Below are 22,833 nucleotides of genomic sequence, written 5' to 3'. Positions count from 1 at the left end.
CATGCGTTGACTACTTTGTAAACTATGAGTTAATTGAGTCCTGCTTTGGACACGCACAAGTTAAAATAACTAGTCACTTAGCTATTTATGTAACTAGAGGTAACCCCAAATTATAGGTAAAATCAGTCACTAGAACTGCTGGGTACACTTCAACTTCAAGAAAAACAAACACATCCATATAGTGATGCTCGTGTGTTTACGTGTAAATTCATTGTAACCTGAGCAAATAAATAAAACATCGAAAGCAACAGTTTTAGCTCGCGGACATGACAGGCTCTAATTTTATTACGCCCTATATTTGCTAAAGGTTTTTCAGTTTGAAACAAAAAAACATACACACTCCTACACACACATAAAAACAGATACAAACAAGAGTAAAAACAAGGAAATAACATAAATTCTGTTTTGACAACTTTAGCATTTTATTTTGTTTTAACTATTTAAATACAACCTCGTGCAGAGGCATTTTTTTCGGTTAGAAGTCACGTAACACGTATGGCGAAGATGTGTAAGTAAAAATTTACATTTGTGTATTTTACCTTTGTATGTATACAATTTTTTTATTAGCCTATATTTTTATCATTCAACACTATACACATACCATTATTCAGTTGCTGCTAAAAACAAAAATCAAATTAGAAATTAATCCTATAAATTTAACAACATGAAGTGAAATTGTAGACATTTGCCAAAGCCAGAAATAAAGGAATAATTTGTTTCAAAATGTCTAGCCCCAGACACACACCTTCGAGTCCTCGTTATATTCCCAAAATGGAGCAACATCATTACAGCTGGGACGAGGGTACCAATGGCGGAAAACCATTGCCCGGTCAAAATCAGACATCAGTTAAGGCTCCAATACGAGCTTCATCATCACCACTACCCTACAAATGTCCCAAACCACCCAGGTATGTAATTATTGTGCATTCCCCCTTGACACTTGATATTGTGGAAACGTGACTGAAAATCTTAAATAAATGTGATAAATTTGACAAAACACAAATACGACTGCAGGCACTTACACATATGGAGAAGGTATTCCAATGAACGTTCATATATGATTTAGAATAATTTTAAAATGTTACTGAAATAGTCGAAATTATTTTACAAATACAATAGAAACTACAGTCGTTTTCCGATTTATACAGTATTGCATATAGTGAACTCACTGTCAAAAAAGTGTATTTTTGGTAGGATAATATTTTGTAGAAAAAACACGAAAAAACAATTCTTTCGGAAAGCCAAAAAATCCATTTAAAAATTTATTGAACAATGTTTGTTTAGATGTCATACATAGTGCACAGTTTTTCTTGATCGGTTCAGATATTATTTTAAGTGGACTTTAAAATTTAAAAGTTAATTTGACTGGTTGGTGTTCTCACGGCCAATTTATATACACTGCATTACTATTACTTTACTATTGCATCTAGATGCTTCTTGAAAGTTCTATTTCTGCAATGATCTTAACAGACAAAACTAGTATATTCGAACTCTAAAACTTTCAATGTTAATGTTAGCAGCTTAAACATTTAGTTGCCATACTCACAAACAATACTAATAAATGCATGCTATCAACATTGTTGATAAGTAGAAGCTTGTACTGATGGACATGTTTATAATGACAACCAATTTTTAGAGTGTTTTTCATACAAATTTTTAAAAATAATTTTTCATCCTTATTTTTGTTTCAGGAGATTTTAATTAATACTCATTTTGAGATCAAATATTATATGTATATATGTTTATACTATATAATTTTTTGAAATCTGTTTATTCTCTGAAATATTAATGTCCATTGAATAGAATTTGTGACCCAATCAAAAAAACTGTTTCGTCCTGTCTCCATTCGTCTTAACCCTTTCGGGACTACTGGGATAATACGTCCCAGCAATTTTCAAACTTTCGTATATTCTTTATTTTCAATGCAATTTCTTATCTAAATAACCCCTAAAAATGTTTAAGGGTTCATTGTAATATTTGTAATCATACAGCTTGACAATGAATTTCACAATATTGTTTAAATTTGAGCAGTTTGGAAGACGGCCGCAGAGTGGTATAGACAAAAAAAATAGAGAGAAATAAATCTGTAACTTCTAAACGCTTAGTACAATTTGAATGAAATTTGACATGCGCAAAGAGGAAGTCTTGTCGAGTTCCAGTTTTTAAAACGATTATATTTCTTCGTTTGGATTCCGATTTTTTTATACGTCAAGCACTATAAAAACCTTTTCGTAGATATCAATTATCTCTTATAACTTAGGCGATATTCGTATTTGAAAATTAAATTTTCAACATTTTTACCCACCTTGCTCCAGTTTTTTGAGAGTCCAAATATCCCGACTTTCTCCATTATTATTTTATTATCTATTATTATTTTTTATTATAGATGATACGCTCAGGCCATTCCACAAATCCCTAATTACATTTATAAAATGCTATAAATTAGTAAATAAATGTGTACTTTCATCTAAATTTAATAATATTCTGATGTTTTATTAATTTTTATCTCACTTCGTGAGAAGGGTATATATAAGTTTTCATTCCGTTTCTAATTTCCACATGTCCGTCTGTCTGTTGAATATTCAATAATTCTGTCAGACATGCCTTCGAGAAGTTTCCTATTTAAAATCAGCAAAATCGGTCCACAAATGGCAGAGATATGTGGAAAAAACCAGGACAACCTTGATTTTTGGCCTATTTTTGACCTATATCTGTATTACTAAAGGTAGGGTCAGACTACGCAAATTATTTGACACAAGATGTTTCATGTGTTTGATCAAAACTACATCAAATAATTCATGGGTTGATTTTGTGTTCACACTGTACACATTTATTTGCCATATTTGTTTAATCAAACTACACCGAAATACTATCAAACACACAAAGGGGAAAATATATTTGACTTGTGGTCACATTTATGGTAATATTTGTTCTAAATAATTATTAAATAAAGCTGCAAAACAACTTTAATTTCTTTCATCAATAAAAAAGACATTTCTAGAAAGTAAAATATTACCAGATTTTGCTTCACATTTGAAAGAATTATGAAATTTCAGTACTTTTATTTAAGCGTCAATTATTTTATGTTTCTAGTTTGAACACAAAATATTTTTGCACTGCAAACAAGAAAACAGCTGAATTTGGTCAAACAAATTTATTTGCCAATATGAAAACATTCTTGTAATGTGACCAATGTGTGACCACTAAACAGCAAATATTTTCCTGCATTTTGGGTATTTTTTTATTTGATCTTGCAATTCATTTGCAAGATCAAACAGCGTCAAATAACAGCTGTTGCATCATGTGTTATCGCAAAAGTAGTGTTGCTATATCTTAAATTAAAAATCGCTAAATAATGAAAACAAATCGCGAAAAGAACACAAGCTTGAACAATTTAATAATATAATTATTAAATGTTTATTTATTAAATTATATTACTATCACAATTCATATTTGAAATTGAATGGAAATGTAATTATGTTTTATCCCAGTAAGCACTAAACACCCAAAAATTCAAGCACTTGAACATTTTGTTGGAATTTGACTTGAATGCAGATGTAATTAAGTTTTAAACTTGAAAAATATTTGAAAAATTAAATATCATTCAAACAAAAAACATATGGCTTGAATTAATGTTTCCTTTTTACTGGAGAATGCTACTGAAATAAAGTGTAATACAACTTTTATTCAATTTCTTGACTATAATTCAAGGCTTGAATTACACTTGCTATCAACTTGAATTCCAGTAAAAATGCTTATTGTTTTTTTAATAAATATTATTAATCGAACACGACTTTTTCCAAACTTTTTTCATTCAGAATAAGAACATGTTTACAAATATTATAAAATTTTACGGAAATGTTTACCTTTTTTACATAAATTTTTAATTAATTCCAATTCAATCATATTATCTAAAAATTTATAATAAAAATTTTTATATGATACCAAAATCAGCTATTAGAGATATTAGAGATATTCTTCTTCTGCAGTAGAAAAAAATTTAAACAGATCATACTGTTTAAGAATTATTTTTTAATTACAATCAATTCATACCATTTATGTATGTATAAAAAATTTTCTTTGATTTTAAATTCAATCTGTATAAAATTTCAGTTAATATTCCATATGTACATATGAGCAATTTTAAATTTTGAAAATAGACAAACTCCATGTATAAATAAAAAATAATCAAACATCAGACTATGTTAAACGTATAAAAATATAAATCGCATAAAATTGCAAAAATCGCAACATAGACTTCATGTCTTCAATTAGTTTTTCTCCCAGTATGTCATCCTAGGCTGAATGACTTTTATGTGAAGAAGAAGACTTCATTTATTGATGCAATTATTTAGTGAAAATAATTTAAATAACAAATATTAAAGAAATATTGAATATGTATTTATGTTTAAAAAAAAATAGTGAATTTGTGTCTTTAATTTAGTACGAAAAATATTTAAATAATCTCCTCTTATTTTTCCGCCATGCTGAGCAAATAATTTTCTGTTTTTTTCTATTTGATCAAACAATTATTTTATGAAAGTTTTTGATATAGTGTGACCACACGGCAAATATATTTACTGATTCTTTTTCGCAGCAGTTTGGTCAAACAAAAAGTGAAAAATTAAATTCAATATATGATAACAAAATTCAATAAATCTCTAATAAAATGATGACTTTACAATTCGAAATAAGTGCTTTAACCTTAAAAATATTTGCAAGATCAAATTATATATTTTTTAGGTATTTATGTAGCTAGTGGTCACACTTTGTTCACATTAAGAAAATATTTTGTTTGCCGACAAATAATTTTGTTTGACTAAAATCATCTGTTTTGTTGTTTGCTCTAAATTTTATTTGTGGTCAGATTCAGGCAATGAAATATTTGACGATAAACGTCAAATATTAGCTGTGTGTGACCGTACCTTAAGTCATTAATATAGATGGATATCTAATGATAGATATTTCAAAGACCTTTGTAACGACATATATGAGACCATAGTAAGTTGGACCTACAATGGGTCAAAATCGGAAGAAATATTTTTTAAATCGATTTTTTTTACCAAAAAAAAAATTAAAACAAAAATTTTTTTTTTAAATTTAAAAAAAAAAATTAAATTTAAAAAAAATGTTTAATATTTAAAAAAAATTAAAATAACAATTCGAAAAATTTTTTTTCCAAAAAATGAAAAAAACAACTTTGGAAAAAAATAAATTTAGTTTACCTAAAAATATTTAAAATTTGTATTTTGAAGTATAATTTGGTGAAGGGTATATAAGATTCGGCACAGCCGAATATAGGTCTCTTACAGGATAAAAGGACGATTTCAGGATTTCTAAGTATGCAGAACATAATATCTTTTCCACATTTATTAGAATATGTAAAAATTTCTACCATATATATTTTGGTTCTCAAAATAAAACTCCGTCCCGAAAGGGTTAAATCCAGCCCATTAACTATTATATTGTCTCTGTCATGTCCCCTGTCAAACTCTGTATTCTGTCCCGTTCCTACATAAATTATCTACTTAAGCGATTACTGAATGTACTTTAGCCAATTTGATTTCTTGTTAAGGAAACAAGTACACAAATCCCCGATTTGCGTTATTTCGAGTTGTGTCGGTTTGTTTTTTTAATTCGATTAATTCTTTCAGCTTCGTTATAAATTCGGTTTGAGTCGTTATGATATCGATTTGTATCGCATACAACGTGCTAATTTCTCAGTAAGTCAGACTTTATATGAGTAAACAAAAAAACTTGTTGGAATAATGAATTAAATTGCCTAGGACCCATAACAGATTTGGCAAATATCTAATATCCACGGTAAAGAAAAATATTCACATCACTATCCTCCGCAAGTCATGAAAAGGTTTTTTGAACAAAAACTTTTCCATATATTGTCTTAAATCAAAGCATATACATATGTACTTTGGAATACCTTCCCCCCATAAAAGCAGATATTTCGATTTATGTGTGTCATTAAACATGTTTTAACACTAATAGCGCAGACATTATTCTCACTTAATGTTGGAATTTTAACGTATTGTATGTACTCACATAACACTCGTACTTTTAACTTTATTTTTATTTTAAGATGACACTCGTTTCGTAGGTCGTAAATTTCTATAATCCGTATGTTTTCATTTTAATTCGTATATATTTATGCAGAAACTTTCAAGTACAAAGTGGTGGCAATCCGTACGAGTCAGGTGTTAAGACATCATCGCTGCCACAACGCAGTCCATCAGTGCGTAGTAATTATAGTTGCCAAAGTAGTTACTCGGACGCGGCGTCATCATCTTCCTTGGGAAGCAGTCGATCTAGCAGTCGTGATAATCCACCACGTAGCCCCAAAATAACAACCACATTTGCCAATGATTGCAGCGATGATGGTGGTCAGTCGTCGATTTCATATTACCACACGCCAACATCGGGAGCTCGCAGTCCTAAAGGAGTTTTTTCGAAAGAAAATTCCATGGATTCACCATCTTGTCTATTGTATAGTGGTAATCAGACTCCAATATCACCACGAAGAAGTCCTCATGCACCTCGTAGTTTTGTTTTCGATGCCATTAGTCCTCTGGTGGATTCTCCCAGCCGAAAATTTGAATATTATGAACCAGTTTCACCGGACGATGATGGTGATGATGAAGACAATGACTACGAAACTCAATCGCAACCGCCGCCCTTATCGCCAAAACTATATGAGCATAGGAGGCAGAATTCGAAAAAAATGGTACGTTCAACACCCGTTGATCAATTAACCAGATTTAGCAGTACAAATCAATCGTGTAAACGCAGCGATGAATGGGAAATGACGATATCTTCAAATGCGGGTGGAGATTATCAAGGTTTAGGCGTTAACAACTACTATACGAAACGTGATTCGTGTGTAACCGAGTGTACACAACTGTCCGTAGAGTCCGAAACGAGTACTTTAGCAACTACTACCACGTCATTTAGTTACTCCGACACTTCCACCAGACAGACGTCCTCGGATCAGGCTCAAGACTTAAGTCCTCTGGTAGAGCCAAGTGCTGCCGTGCGCAAACGAAGACATGCCATAAATATAACTTCAAATCCAGGTTATCAGGTATAATAGCACCCATAAAACATCATCATCCATTATAGTTTTCATCAACTTTATAACATTTAAAATAGGTTCTTCATAGCTCACATTCTACTTTGGATCGTACTTGTTCGGACAGTGTGGTCTCTTTACGTTATAGAAAATCCACTAGTGATTTAACACAAGATTCTGAAAACGATAGAAATAAACACAAACATGTTGGTGAATCTTCAACACCCACAGCTGGCAGCTATAAGCCACGCAGACGTGGCAGTTCGAAGGGTGGTCTGGCCTACTTGGCCAGTCGTCGTAGTTCACGTGAGTCAATGAAGAGCGCCTGCTCGAATGCTTCGCTGGTGTCAAATGATGACATCGGTCCTTTGGCATTTCAGGCATCGAATCGCGGTCGTCAGCGTAGAACTTCAAATTTCCTAGAACTACCAGGTTGGGAAAATCTTTATCTATGGAATATTGGGAATTTTATTAATTTTGAGCATTTTATTTTGTAGTGCCCGATCACTTTAGACCACGCGTTTGTTCATTACCAGACCGTCCTTATAATCCTCGAGCAAGTGATGATTTATATCGTTTGCGTCATTTTTCAATAAGCAAAGGAAATGTTGTCAATTGTGGCGATTCGATTATATCCAGACGTTCACGCAGTAATACAAGTGTTAATTCAACAAATAGCCGGTAAATATAAGAAATTAAAAGAATTTGATATCGATAATGGAATTTTAAGACTTCGATTGCACTCTCTAACATATTGTGTGTAATTTATGAATTTAATTAATACCCTGTATCTGCCCCAATTCTTAACTATGTGTAAATAAGTGTGGATTAATAGTTAGCTAGTAAGAATAGTCTAAGGGACCATGATTTGTATCAATTTATAAGCCATATGTTACAGATTCTTGGCATTTTACCATAAATCCCTGGGCCCTTTTTTAATTTTTTTTGCTCGAAAGAAAGAGGTTTTTGCCTTTAAGAACTATTTTGTCGCTTAATTGCATGTGAGTGGGATATCTATCAAAATTAATAGTTTGTAACTCAATTATTGGTTTCTTTTTTTGAAAATTCGAACTTTTTTCAAATTTTTTTTTTGCTAAAAAGAAAGTTAATTGTTTTCCTTTAAGTCCTATTTGGTCGCTTAGTGGGATGCGAAGGGAATAAATATCAAAATAAATGTTTTGTAACTCAAGATATATTTTTGACTTATTTTTAAAATGCCCTTTTTTAATTTTTTTTGCTATAAAGAAAACTTTCCTTTAAGATGGTTTTCGTCGCGAGTGGGATATATTCCTAATTTGCCGAACTTTTTTCTTTCCCGGGAGGAAATTAAGAAACGTTTCATTTCCGAGAATTCCCGGGAATTTTTTAACACTAAATTAAACCAAAAAAACCAGAAAATTTTTTTCGAATAAATTTACTTATAATTACAACAGGATTTTAAAAGAAGTATAAAATAACTATATTTGGTTGTACAATGAAGCCTTTATAAGAGTTTCTAAAATTTAATAGTGGTATTTTATCGGTATTTTCACAGTCGTAGTTTTAATCAGTATAAAATCAATAAATTCTTTATTAATGAAAAAACTTAAGAATTTCGACTATGTTAAATCTATAAAACATGCGTAGTTAGAGACATTTTTCATATCTGAATGTAGATAAACAAATATGAACCACTATTATTATTTTCTCTAAATATGAATAAAATTCATTGAATATCCCTAAAAGCCGTAATATTCCCGGGAATTCCTGGGAAATTTTTCCCGCGTGGAAACCCTAGATATATGTATATCAAAATAAATGTTTTCTAACTCAAGATATGCAATTTGTGTGTTAAAACATTTATTTTTATAGATATCCCACTCGCATCCCACTAAGCGACCTAAAATATCTTAAAGGAATGGATCTAAGCTTTCTAAAAAGGACGCATAAAATTAAAAAAAAGGCCCATTTTGGAAAAAAATTAGATTTCGAAAAAAAGTAAAACATTTCATGTTTCGAGTTACAAAACATTTATTTTGATAGATATCGAACACACATCCCACTAAGCGACCAAATAGGTCTTCAAGGAAAATATCTAAGCTTTATATTAAGAAGGAAAAAAGGCCCATTTTGAAAAAAAATTTAAAAAAGTTTTTGATTTCGGAAAAAAAATAATAAAATTTTTTAATTTTTTTTTCGAAAGATTGAAAAAATAGCTATCAAACTATTTGAAACACATTTTGCTAAGAACAATAGGTAATAAATTACATGAATGAGAAAAATTACATGTTTGGCCAAAATGTCAAATTTGACCCCCTCTAACTCAGAGAGTTCTTGACCGATCTTGTTCAAAAATATGTCTAACCTTGGTGTAAATTTCATCCCGATCGGAAGACATCGATTTTAAAAGTTGGTTCACATGAACTGCCCCATATACATAATTTCTTTAAAGTTAATTCGATATAATAATTTCATTGGATGGATTCATTTGTAATGTAACATACTGCCTGTCCTATGGGAGGCAAGGAACTTTCTCAGGCTTGTAATTCACGATTAGATGAGACATCGATTGACAACATTGTGTTGCCTATTCATACCCGATTGTTTACAAATTGTAAACGTACGGTGTCGAAAAAATGTAACATCGCACAGTGGAGCAGAATCAAATTTTTTTGAAAATAAATCTGTTCTAATCGGTCCGATCGGGATAAAATTTCACTGGGCGTAGCCAATGAGTTTTCCAGTTTAAGATGTGAAAATGGTAGGTACAAAAAATGATTTTTATATTTTTGGAAAGCACTCGGCTAGGTCTTGCTTTCCTATGCTATTTATCTATTATAATTTCCTAATGGTAAGCATTTCAAAATTTTTTTTAAATTGGTTTGTTAATTAGACAACTAAATTACCAATAATTTACAAAAGATTTCAGAGCAATATCGATTATGGATCCAAAAATAAACGATTTTCAATTAAAAAATTCAAAAAATATTAGATTTTTGCTGTTTTTTTGGGCGGAAATATGACTTAACTCTTTTTTATTAAAAAAAAAAATTTCTTTAAGAACATATAACAGTTTTATGTTTTTCTGTAAGATATCTTTACGGAGAGCATTTTGGTATAAAAGCCATGTCCTATTTTTCGAATATGTCGCCCCTACGTCCTTCGGAATTTGAACCACTTTTTATCAATTTTGGGCCACATGTTTTAAAATCCTCAAGCTGCAATCATAAAACGGAAAGCAGCTTTGGAAACCTCGATGTGTTTCCTATTTATCTCCAAAGTATTTTTATTATGTGGACCCTATGGGGGTTTTTTAAATTTTGTTATTTAGAATAACAAATTTAAAAAATTTTGAAAATTTCATTGAGTTTTGTTAATAAATAAAGATTTTATTACATACTATTTATTGAGTTTCTAAAACTAAAATGTTTATCAAAATTTAATAGGATTGCAAATATTAGGAACAATTTGATTCACATTTATTCCGAACTATTTTTTGTTTTTGTTTAGATAAGTTAATTTACAAAAAAATTTTAAATCAATATCTCAATTAAATTCCAAAATAAACCACTTTAAAACTCCGTCCTTCAAAAATATTGCACTTTTTTATATTTTTGAAGGACGGAGTTTTAAAGAGGCATATTTTTGAATCATATTGAGATATTGACTTGAAATTTGATCCCGTTTAGAAAAAATTTTGATTCTGCCCCACTGTGAAATTGTAAACGTACGGTGCCGAAAAAGGTAACATCGTGTGGTATTATTGTAAAATGAGTTATCGATTTTGCAACGTTGTATTTCCCTCAGCTTAGGCAAAGGTATTTCACAGGCCTTTACAACACGATAACTGCAACAATGAGGAATAAGTATTTTTTTTTACAAAAACATTAATTACACTAGTTTACAAGGTTTTTGCTCATGAATTGAAACATATGGGGATTTGTGTATTTAAGTCTTCTAACTTCGGAAAAAATATTGAAAAAAATCCTGGACGTCAAACTTTTGAGATATTTATTAAAAACGAAACATATAAAAATGTACATTAAATTAGGAAAAAAAAAATAAAAGTGAAGTGTTTAGTCCCCTTTTTATAATTATTTTCATTTGTCTCCCTCACAACACTTCAACAGTAGTCTCCTAGCTATTCTGAACCCAAAAACTATGATAAATCCTCTCGAAAAACTTCAAATCTTGATGGAAACGCTCTCTATTCGTCACTCATGTGTCCGAGGTTTTCCGGGAAAAAATCCACATGAGAATATAAAAAGTGAATTTTGAGGGACATATTTACACCCATCAGTTCAAAATTATATAATAAATTCGCAACAATATCCTGGTAATTTTGACTTTTCTTATTCCCCAAAAATTCTTGAACAACAAGTTTAAATGAATTCCATGATGCTTTTTCAACATCAGTTAATAGACACTCAAATTTGGTATCACCCAAAATTTTTCATATTTGAGGACCCACAAATATCCCTTCTTTTATTTTGGCCTTAGAAAAACTCGGGAACACGCTGCATAAATATTGGAATGCTGGTTTTGTCTCATCTAAAGTTTTTACGAAAATGTTCATTAAACCTAATTTAATGTGGAGTGGCGGCAAAACTATTTTTTGTGGATCAATCAAACTGACATTTATAATGTTCATTTGACCTGGAATATATTCACTACAATTTGTGCAAATCGAATGAGGGATCCACTTTTTATCCTGATTTAACACGGGGAATCCAAAATAATGTAAATAAGCATTTTGCAGTATTTGTGTTATAGGAAAACCTCGATTTAACTGAATAATTTTTCCGCTAATAAAACAAAGATGATCTGGGTTTATTTCGCACTTTCTAGAAGACATTTTAACATAGTTTTTACTTTAGAGTTTTGTATTTAATTTATTAACGATTTATTAACGTTTATCTACAAAAAAAGATGTATTTTAAACAGTATTTATTTTTTTCCCGTTAATTTTTTTTGGAATTTGTCAAAAAAGTACAACTCTGAAATTATCTAGTAACTTCGCAAGAGTGTTGAGTACCCAGAAACGATGTAAATACCTAATTACCACAATTCGGTACACTACAATATGCATTAGTAGTACTCAGGGCAGGTGAAAAATAAATACCCATATATCTACAAATTTTGACGTATAGGTGGGAAACAAAAAATGGTCAATTAACTAGCGTCCCTAGCTCTTCTCAAAAATATAAGTTTCATTCCATGAGCAAACAAAAATGTTTGATTTGTAAACTAGTGTTATTAATTATTCTTTTTAAAATACATATACAAAGGTGCAGGGTATATAAGATTCAGCACAGCCAAATATTGCACTATTATTCCATATTCAGCAATTAAGCAGCCATTATTTATTTGTCTATACAATACTTTTAAGAACTAACTTTTATTTGATTCAAATACATTTGTATAAGTAATTATATTATTTAAACTCACAGTGCTAGTGAAAGATCTCCCTTTGAGGGTTCCTGCTGTGGCGGTGGTTATGCCAATGTCGATTCGGTACCAGCATCTCCGGAAGATGATGATGACTCTGAAAATTTTGAACCTCCGCCACCACCGCGGTATCGTGTTGTTATGTTGGGTGATGCTGGTGTTGGAAAAACGGCCTTAGTCAATCAGTTTATGACATCGGAATACATGCACACCTACGATGCCAGTCTAGGTAAGTTAATAATCATTTACCAGATCTTATGTCTTCATTTTATGAACTACATACAGCTACTAGATAGTTTATATAGATATAGCCACCATTTATTAACAATTGTTTAAAGCACAGCACAGTAAGTTAAAATGCCCTTCTTAACTAACAGCCACTGTCCCATTCCGCTCCAATCCCTTAATATGTATAAACACTGAATGTATTTGTATCATAAATTAGCTTGTTGGCATTTAATTTTTAAAATTACTTGGTGTTTTTTAGTTAATAATACAAATTTGAGTTTTAGATGATGAATTTGGGGAGAAGACTGTTAGCATACTGTTGGACGATGAGGAATCTGAATTGGTGTTTATTGATCATCCGAGTGTGGAAATGAGTGTAAGTTAAATAAAACTATATCTAATATATTGTGTTAAATGTGTCATATTTAAGTTCTTGGCAATAATTTTTGATGACTATAATTAAGCCACTTGCGATTTGTGGCATATCAAAGAGTTTATTATACTAAATGTATCTTAATTAACTAAATAAAACTTAATATAATTTATATTTTTATTTTTTGCTTTAATAAACCTAAGGTCGAGAATTCTCTGTCAACATATGAACCCCATGGATGTGTTATAGTTTTCTCCATCGTTGATAAGGCATCATTTCGCGTGGCTGAGGAAACAATAAATTATTTGTGGCAGGAAAATTATACTAAAGATAAAGCTGTAATTCTAGTTGGCAACAAAGCTGATTTAGCTCGCTCCAGAGTTATAACATCCCAAGGTAATTAAATTCAATGCAAATATTATGTGTTTCGTTCTTCATCTTTATATATTTCTTATTTAATAAGTTATTTATACTTGGTTAGCTATTAATAAATTCATTTTTCTATTATTATTATTACATTATTAATTTGGTATTTTTTCGCTTTCATTTTTTTTGTTTGTGTGTAATTTAATTATAGAAGGCAAATCATTGGCGGCCTCACGCGATGCCAAATTTATTGAAACGTCCAGTGGCATTCAACATAATGTAGATGAATTACTTGTTGGCACTTTGAAACAGGCACGTAAATATATTTTTTTTATTTATTTAAGATTTATACTATTGATATTTCATTGGTTTTTTCATTTGGGGAGAATAATGGAAAATATTATTAAATTTTGAAAATTATATAAAAAAACAAGTAAGAAAGTATGGTCGGTCAAGCCCGTCCATATAATACCATACACCAAGTAAATGAACAAAAACATTTTTCTTTTAAAATATATATGAATAATTTATATTCGTGAGTGATTTTTGAAAGTGGGCCTTATTGGGAGCTATGACCAATTATGGACCGATCACCATGAAATTAGGTCGCGTGATTTATGTCTATATGGAAGTTATTTGTGTTGAATTTTGTGAGTATACCAAGTATATTTTTAAGCGATTTATGCACGTTAAAGTGATTTTCGGATGCGGGTCTATATGGGAGCTATGACTAATTATGGACCGATCGTAACAAAATTTGGTGACATAAATTTTGTATATATAAAACTTATTTGGAGCGCAAAATGTTGGTATACTCACAAAATTCAACATAGTAAATTTTCATATAGACATAAATCACACGACCTAATTTCATGGTGATCGGTCCATAATTGGTCATAGCCCCCATATAAGGCCCACTTCCGAAAATCACTCAAAAATATAAATTATTGAAATTTTAAAAGAAAAAAGTTTTTGCTCTTTTACTTAGTGTAGGGTATTATATGGTCGGGCATGACCGACCATACTTTCTTACTTGTTTTGTATTATTTTATCAACAAAACAGTATCAACTCAAAATACAACCAAATTTAAATAAAATAATTTGATTATTTTTAACTTGAATAAAGGCTCAATTCAAAATAATAAATTTTTGTATGAAAATATACGATGTATTTCTATTTAAATTTTTGTACTAACTCAAAATAATACCTTTTTGTTGATACAAGTTAGTCACTAATTATCACGAAAATGGTCTCAAATGTGGTTTTCGAGATGAAAGAGTAATCGGAATACGTTGAAATTTTTACAGTAGATAGATATTGATGTTTGTTAGTTGATTTCTTGCAAAAATACAGTATTGTTGAACAAGTGCGATATGTCAAGTGAACCAACCAACTTTTGAAATCGATGTCTTCCGATTGGGATGAAGGTTAGTTCTATTTGATATTAACTCAGACACAATTTTTCAACAAGATCGGTCAATACTCTCTGAGCTGTGTTCCAAATAGTTCAGATAGCTCTTTCTTCAATCTTTCGAAAAAAATATTTAAAAAAAAAATAAAAAAATTTTAATATTTTTTTTCTCGAAATTAAATACTTTTTTGACTTTTTTTTAAATGTGCCCTTTTTTTTCTTAAAGTAATGCTTAGATATTTTCCATGAAGACCAAATTGGTCGCTTAGTGGGATGCGAGTGGAATATCTATCAAAATAAATATTTTCTAACTCAAAACATAAAATTTTTTACGTTTTTTTTTTTCAAAATGGACCCTTTTTTAATTTTTTTTTTAGCTCAACCAAAAGCTGAGATATTTTCCTTGAAGACCCTTTTGGTCGCTTAGTGGGATGCGAGTGGGATATCTATCAAAATAAATATTTTGTAACGTAAGACATGCAATTTTTGACTTTTTTTTGCAAAATCTAACATTTTTCAAAATGGGCACTTTTTTAAAAAAAAAAAAATTTGTCCTAAGGAAAGCTTAGGTCCATTCCTTTAAGATATTTTTGGTCCCTTAGTGGGATGCGATTGGGATATCTATCACTAAGCGACAAAATATGTCTTAAAGGAAAAGACCTAAGCTTTCTTTTGAGCAAAAAAAAACTTTTTTAAAAAAAGGGCCATATTGGAAAAACATTTCGATTTTTCAAAAAAAATTTCAAAAATTGTATTTCTTGAGTTACAAAATATTTATTTTGATAGATATCCCACTCGCATCCCACTAAGCGACCTAAAATATCTTAAAGGAATGGATCTAAGCTTTCTAAAAAGGGCCCATAAAATTAAAAAAAGGGCCCATTTTGGAAAAAAATTTGATTTTGAAAAAAAGTAAAACATTTCATGTTTTGAGTTACAAAACATTTATTTTGATAGATATCGAACACGCATCCCACTAAGCGACTAAATAGGTCTTCAAGGAAAATATCTAAGCTTTATTTTAAGAAAAAAAGGCCCATTTTGAAAAAAAAGTTTTTGATTTCGGAAAAAAAAATATTAAAAATTTTTATTTTATTTTTTTAAATCTATTATAGACTATTAAACTATTTGAGACAAATTTAGCTAAGAACAATAGGTAATAAGTTACATGGATAAGAAAAAAACCTTTCTTGGTCAAAATATAAAATTTTGACTCCGTCTAACTCAGAGAGTTCTCGACCGATTTTGTTGTGTCTGAGTTACTATCCAATAGAACTAACCTTGGTGCAAATTTCATCCCGATCGGAAGACATCGATTTCAAAAGTTGGTTCACTTGACATGAAATGCCCCATATATAGATTGTTCCTTAGAAAATAAAATATTCAATAATATACTTTATATTTAACTGTTTTTATTTCATCATTCTTCCAGATGCGCTTAAAAGAATCCCGCGAAAAGAAGGCCTCCTCAAAAATGAAAACATCCCGTACCCACATATCTTTGCAAATGGCTAAAGAAATTCTTCACAAAATTTGCCTTAGTGACATTTCCAAATCCAAGAGCTGTGAAAATCTTCATGTTTTGTAAGTTTTTAATAAATATTGTTAAACAAAATTATATGTATTTTAAGAGAAAATCAAGCGAAACTAAAAATTGTATCAGGTCATTGAAAAAAAGTTTTCGAATATTTGAGGTACGAGTACAAATTAGGTGTGATTTAAATACGTAAAAAGAAAATTCGTCATAAGAAAAGCTAATTAACAGAAATAATCTAAAAATATTTAAATAATTCCTTTACAAAGAAATTTACAACATATCGAAGAAAAGATGGGGTGTGAAATGAAAAACTGTCTTTCCATTAGTAGTTAACACAACTTGTTAAATTCATCTATTATTATTTTAAATTTTTAAACAAATGCTGAAAAAAAAACTTATTTTAAGAAAATCTACAAAACTTGTTTTAAAAGTCGTATTTAAGACAATCATATACAATTTAAATCTTCCGAGATTACATTTCCGTACAAAATTGATCCCCATCTTTTCTATTTTATATAGACTTGTTTTAATTTATTCTTAACCATAATGTTGTATTTCTATTTGTAGCCCAATACTAATAAAATTATATTTATTTGACCATTTTTAAGTTTTTTTCAAGAATTATATAAAATTATCTTGCTGATTTATAATTTAAGTACATACAATACACTCAACTATTTTATAGCAAGAAATTTATTAAAGTCAGTTTCCAAAATGTTCCATAATGGAAATATCTTATATTTGACAAGTTTATTTGCAGAATATAAGAATTGTTTGTTTCGTTTAAACAAATTTTCATTTACAGTATAAAATTAAAATAAAATTTAAATTTTACACTAGGAACAAAATTGGATCCATCAGATCGTCATGTTAATGCGATGCAATATAAAAAAATGAGATATGAAGTAGTTTGAATTATTTTAATAAGGATCCTCTATATCCGAGAATCCATTTACAATTTATGATCAAAAAATACTTTTCATTGTTAGTAAAACTATAACAAAAGAGCATTTCAATACCATTCGCCTTATAATAGTATTCACAATTTTTGCATCAGTATTTATATTCGACTTCCAAGATCTAACAATTAAGCCGGCCATCATAGACCTTAATATTAACATGTGTTCCAGGACGAGATCAATAGTCGCGTCTGCACGCTATGATGTCCAATATTTAACTACTTATAAATAGTAACAACATGTTGTAATGGGAATGATTCAATTTATAAGAAGGCTACCAATAATTTGAAGATCCCATTTGATCAGTATATTATATAAATAAATAATTTAATATACCGTAATATCTTTATTATTGCGAATATTTTTTAGTATTGAAAATATAAATCTTATTTTGCCATTTGGACCAACATGACCAAATATTAAAGAAATTGACTTTATATATTCTGAAATTATTTTGAGAACATTTTTTAATTATTTTAAACTTTACAACTCATTTACCCCTATTCGCCATTTTAACCATGTCTCCACACGTATGAGGCCATTTCCAAGTTGACTAGATCCTATGAGTGGGTTTTCATGAGAGAAATTGGTTATTTATCGCACGAGGTGTAAATTAAATATAACATAACTCCTAGCACTCTTCCCTGTGGAATTCCAGCTCTAATCATGTATTATCTCGACACATAATCATTGTACTTAACTCTGAAAAGTCGATCCGATAGATAAGACTCCAGTAATTTATGAGTACCAGAGCTGTAAATGAATCACTCATTTTTGAATTAATTCGCGAATCATTCACACAAAAAAATGAATTGAATGAAATTTGAGTCAATTCAAATGAATTTGGTAAAAATGAATTGCAATTCGTTTCTAATTCAAATGAATTGAATTGATTTTGAATTAATTCAAATGAATTTGGTAAAAATGAATTGCAATTCGTTTCCAATTCAAATGAATTGAATTGATGTTGAATTAATTCAATTCATTTACAATTCATTTGAATTGAATTGATTTTGAATTAATTCAAATGAATTAAAAAAAAAATTAGCAATTCATTTCCAACTCCGACGCGAAATTCGCAGCATATTTAGCAGATTGTTAAAATTCATCAAGTATGCAGTAATTAATCGACGGTTAAAAAGTCTTTCTTTAAATATAATGCGCCGCTACCATCGTCAGCTGGCGTTGAAAGATTATTTTCGTACGCCTCTATTCTAAACATCCCTAAACGTGGATCTCTTTCAGATGATAATTTTGAAAAGCTATTATTGTTTAAGGTGAATGATGCATTCTAATTAAATCTAATTAGCCTTATTTATGAAACTCAATTGTGTTTTGAACTACATACATTGTTATTTTTCCTGATTTTTGATTATTTTTGGAAGATAGTTTTATTTTTTTGAAATAAATATAATATAAACATTAGCAAAAAGTTTGTCGTTGGGTGGTCGTGGGTCACAAAATTTCAAAAATTATTAATAGCTTCTTGAATATTGAATATGTTTTGTCGTTCCGCGTATTTCAAAATAAAAATCAGTTCTTCTTGAAGAAATAAACACCAAACACCATGTTTTCATTGATCAAGCGCGTATACAGGACAAGGCTTTTCAATTTTTGTACTGGATATTTTCATTTTGGTAGGAGAAATTCCCCCTAGAGATCTGCTCTTGAATTTTATTGATTGCAACTCATTTTCGAGTCATTCATTTGAATTGCTAATTCTTTTTTCTAATTCATTTGAATTAATTCAAAATCAATTCAATTCAAATGAATTGTAAATGAATTGCAACTCATTTTTACAAATTCATTTGAATTAGAAATGAATTGAAATTCATTTCTGCCTAATTCGTTTGAATTGATTCAAATTTCATTCAATTCATTTTTTCAATTCAATGAATTAATTCAAAATTTAGCTAATTCATAATGAATTAAAATCAAAAAAGAATGATTCATTTACAGCTCTGATGAGTACATAGTTGCAGCAAACTTTTGATTTTATATACTAGACCTCTATGTCATACCTTGTTAAAAGTCCGATCAAAGCACAGTGGTATAAGAAGTGGGAAATAAAGCTGTAACTTCTAAACGGTTCCTCCGGTTTGAATGAGAAAGTGTTGTCGAGTTTACGTTTTAAGTTTGGACCTCATGGGCTCACCAGGGGCGCGGCCAGGATTCCCCAAATTATGACACCTCGGGCATGATACATTTTTAAAACGATCCTATTTCTTCGTTTGTGTTCCCATTTCAATAAATAGAATCTCTGCTCGACGAGCACCTCAAAATTATAAATTATCTCTTATATCTTAGGTGATATTCGAATTTGAAATTAAATTTTTTTCTGTTATTGGTCTAACAACAAAGGTAACGGGTTTTTTAATAAGAACTTGACCACTTTTTTAAATAAAACGCAAACCATTTGAGATATTTCCAAAACTTTATAATCGACTATGAATGGAACTCGACTTCATTCATATGGCCACCGCGGGCAAGTCGCCAGCGGCCGATTCGTTGGACCCAATTTACGATGACTTGGTCACACATTTCGCTCATAACGGCCGCTATTTCGAGTTCAATGTTGGCTCTGAGTTCTTCCAACGTCGCACAGAGGGGCCAAAGGTACTAATTTTGCGGATTAATTGAAAGTACACGTGAAAACTGAAAGTACACGCTTATAGAGCACAAAATTCTACGTAGCCCCAAAGAAAAAAGTCTAGAGGCGTTAAATCGCACAGGCGAGGCGGCCTATTGACTGGTCCATTTCTTGAGATAACACGCTCACCAAACTTACTCTTCATCAAACGGTGTGCTATGTGGTTTGTGCTACCGTCCTGTTGAAACCACATGTCGTCCAAGTCCATGTTTTCCATTCACAGTAACGTGACGATCATTATTGTCGACCGATAATTGGAGTTAACGCTCTTAATGTTGCGGTCACCGACTCCGAATTTCGGTAGTACATTTTTATAATTTGCATACGTTGTTCGTTCGTGATGAATATGTTGATAGTTTACTGAAAAAAAGGAAAGTAACAGTTAGATGATCAGTGAAATAGTGCGTTCACAAATTAAATTCAAAGTTGTCAAGTACCTATTGGAAAACCTATCGAATTTTTATTTGGTGAACTGGCAGAAAGCGACGGGAAATTGAATGCAGCCGGTCGAAGTGTCAACCAGGATTTTGTCGTTGCCAATGTCCACCAATTGTTTGGAAAATACTTTTCCAGATTGATCGTTCTACAACTCGACACTGTTTACAGTCAATTTGAGTCTCTTAAAGTGTTTCCACAACACCAGACGACTTCAAGCATACATTAAGTTCATCTACTTGCGTTGATCGTGGAATCAATAGCAATGTTTGCCTAAAATCACCTGCCAACAGAATCATCGCACCACCAAAATGGCTTTGATTTTTTCGTAAATCTGGTGAATCAAACCCATTTTGGTGGTGCGATAATTCTGTTGGCAGGTGATTTTAGGCAAACATTGCTATTGATTCCACGATCAATGCAAGTCGATGAACTTAATGCATGCAACGTTTTATATAATGCACTCATCCCAAACGATCTGTTTGCTGCAAAACATTGGTCATCGCACTGTTCTTGGAAATGTTGCATGTTGGATTCTCATTGATTTGCATATTCAATGGCAACTTAAGTGCTGAATGAGCAGTTCTACCGGGACGCATGTTGAGATAATTATCGAAAACAATGTTCATATTATATAAGCATTTGACGAAAGCACAGCATATCCGAGGGTGTATTCCCAAGCGTTGACACGCTTCTCTATACGTATCACACAATTCACCATTTATAGTTCGCAAATCTTTAATGATGTTATGCCACGAACGTTGACTAATAGTAAACGCAAATTGAAACACTCATCGTTGTCTAAATGCAACCTAATGTTCGTCGGTGGAAAATAAAGGTGGAACTGGATTTCCTTGTTTCCGTCGTTGAAATTTCTTTGACGGTTGATTTCAAGTATATTATCTTGGCATTTCGATTATTAACATTAACAAAAAATTACACAAATCGGTCCAGGCGATCTTCGATTTTAGATATATGGAAAAAAGTGGGCGTGAAGTGTGGGTGGTAAATTTTTTTTCTTTCAGTAAAAACTTAAATTGGGTTACTAACGTTTAAAAAATAAACTAAAACGTTTAGACATATCGGTGCAGACGTTTTCCGATTTTAGATAAATCGAAAAAAGTGGGCGTGGTAAATTTTTCTTTCAGTAAAAACATTTATCCATATCAGTACAGCCGTTTTCCGATTATAGTTAATCGAAAAAAGTGGGCATGGTCAACATTTTTATTTCCACAGATTATTTTCCTAAAACACATTTCGGCCCAAGGGAATTCTATATTTTTAATAGATTACCTTAAAACTCTTGTCAAAATACAGTTGAGTGTATATGTATAAATTTTCTATTTAACAATTATTTACATGACATCCCATTTTTAGTTCTAATTAAGGTATTTATAGACAGCAATACTGAGTATTAACACTTTTCAAATTTAAAATATTATTGAAATCATACGGTATTTCAAGAAATCGTTACGAAAAAACATTTATTGTTTACACGATAGTATAACAAATATTTTATTTCTTTGTTGATTGACTTTTCTGCAAATAAATACATAGCCGATACATATGAAAATAAAAAGTTTTTGAATTGTTTTAAACAAATCTTGAATACCGACCATAAATCAAAAAAATCATTCGTATTTTTTGAAAATATAATAAAAATTTTTTTTAAAACGATGAAATTGTATTATGATACTTGAGTTTTTGACAAATATTAATACTCAGTATTGCCGTCTATAAATACCTTTAATATTATTTTCTTTTTGAAATTTATGATTTTCCCATAATGTTTTAACAACTTTTTTTTTAATAATAAAAACAAAACTTACCTACATACATTTATATACAAAGTATGTAATAATAAAACTAAAATTAAAACATTTACAAAGAACATAGAAACTAGTTTAATTTTACGCATTATTTTTTTAGACACAATATTTATAAATGTCAATTTTCTACTAGAATTTATAAATTATTTATGAAATTGATATAAATCTGCTATTGCTTCTAACAAAATAATTAAAATTCATAGATAAAAACAAAAATATTTCTACTTACATACATAGTAAAATGTAAAACTAATTAATTCTTAAAGTCTCTTCCAAGTAAATTAAAGAAATCATATCGAAATGACTGTTTAATGTTGACTGTATTTTACAAAATAACTAAGATTCGTTTTTTCTTTTCAAAAAATAAATTAAAACCAAAAATCTAAATTAATTTAATAACATTAGCATAATAAGTATATTTGTAACTAATAAGTTTTTAATAACGTTAATGTGTATATTAATATCAAAATATCCACAAATGATGGTTAATCCCTTAGACTTTTCTAATTTGCATAATAAATGTCTCAACAACTATG

At 30.1% G+C, this 22,833-nt stretch overlaps 1 protein-coding gene across 1 annotated transcript; it reads left to right on the top strand.

Moving 5' to 3' along the window:
• The first annotated feature begins 609 nt into the window (after positions 1–609).
• On the top strand, positions 610–16,475 carry Rgk2 (Rad, Gem/Kir family member 2). Its single transcript, XM_065513806.1, has 9 exons — positions 610–908; positions 6,169–7,093; positions 7,162–7,513; positions 7,579–7,762; positions 12,511–12,737; positions 13,021–13,112; positions 13,313–13,505; positions 13,687–13,787; positions 16,320–16,475. The coding sequence occupies exons 1-9, from the start codon at positions 724–726 to the stop codon at positions 16,473–16,475; spliced, it is 2,415 nt and encodes an 804-aa protein (XP_065369878.1). The 5' UTR covers positions 610–723.
• Positions 16,476–22,833: the final 6,358 nt, after the last annotated feature.

Source organism: Calliphora vicina, chromosome 5, assembly GCF_958450345.1.
Source record: "Calliphora vicina chromosome 5, idCalVici1.1, whole genome shotgun sequence".
NCBI classification, from domain to species: domain Eukaryota; kingdom Metazoa; phylum Arthropoda; class Insecta; order Diptera; family Calliphoridae; genus Calliphora; species Calliphora vicina.
Note: the sequence above shows the minus strand (reverse complement) of the source record. Positions and strands in the feature narration are given on the sequence as shown.

Bases quoted from the DNA above. Each gene is read 5' to 3' on its own strand.
- Rgk2 (XM_065513806.1), top strand. From the start codon at position 724: ATGTCTAGCCCCAGACACACACCTTCGAGTCCTCGTTATATTCCCAAA. The intron at 909-6,168 runs GTATGTAATTAT...ATATTTATGCAG, and splicing joins AAATGTCCCAAACCACCCAG to AAACTTTCAAGTACAAAGTG. The intron at 13,788-16,319 runs GCACGTAAATAT...TCATTCTTCCAG, and splicing joins TTGTTGGCACTTTGAAACAG to ATGCGCTTAAAAGAATCCCG.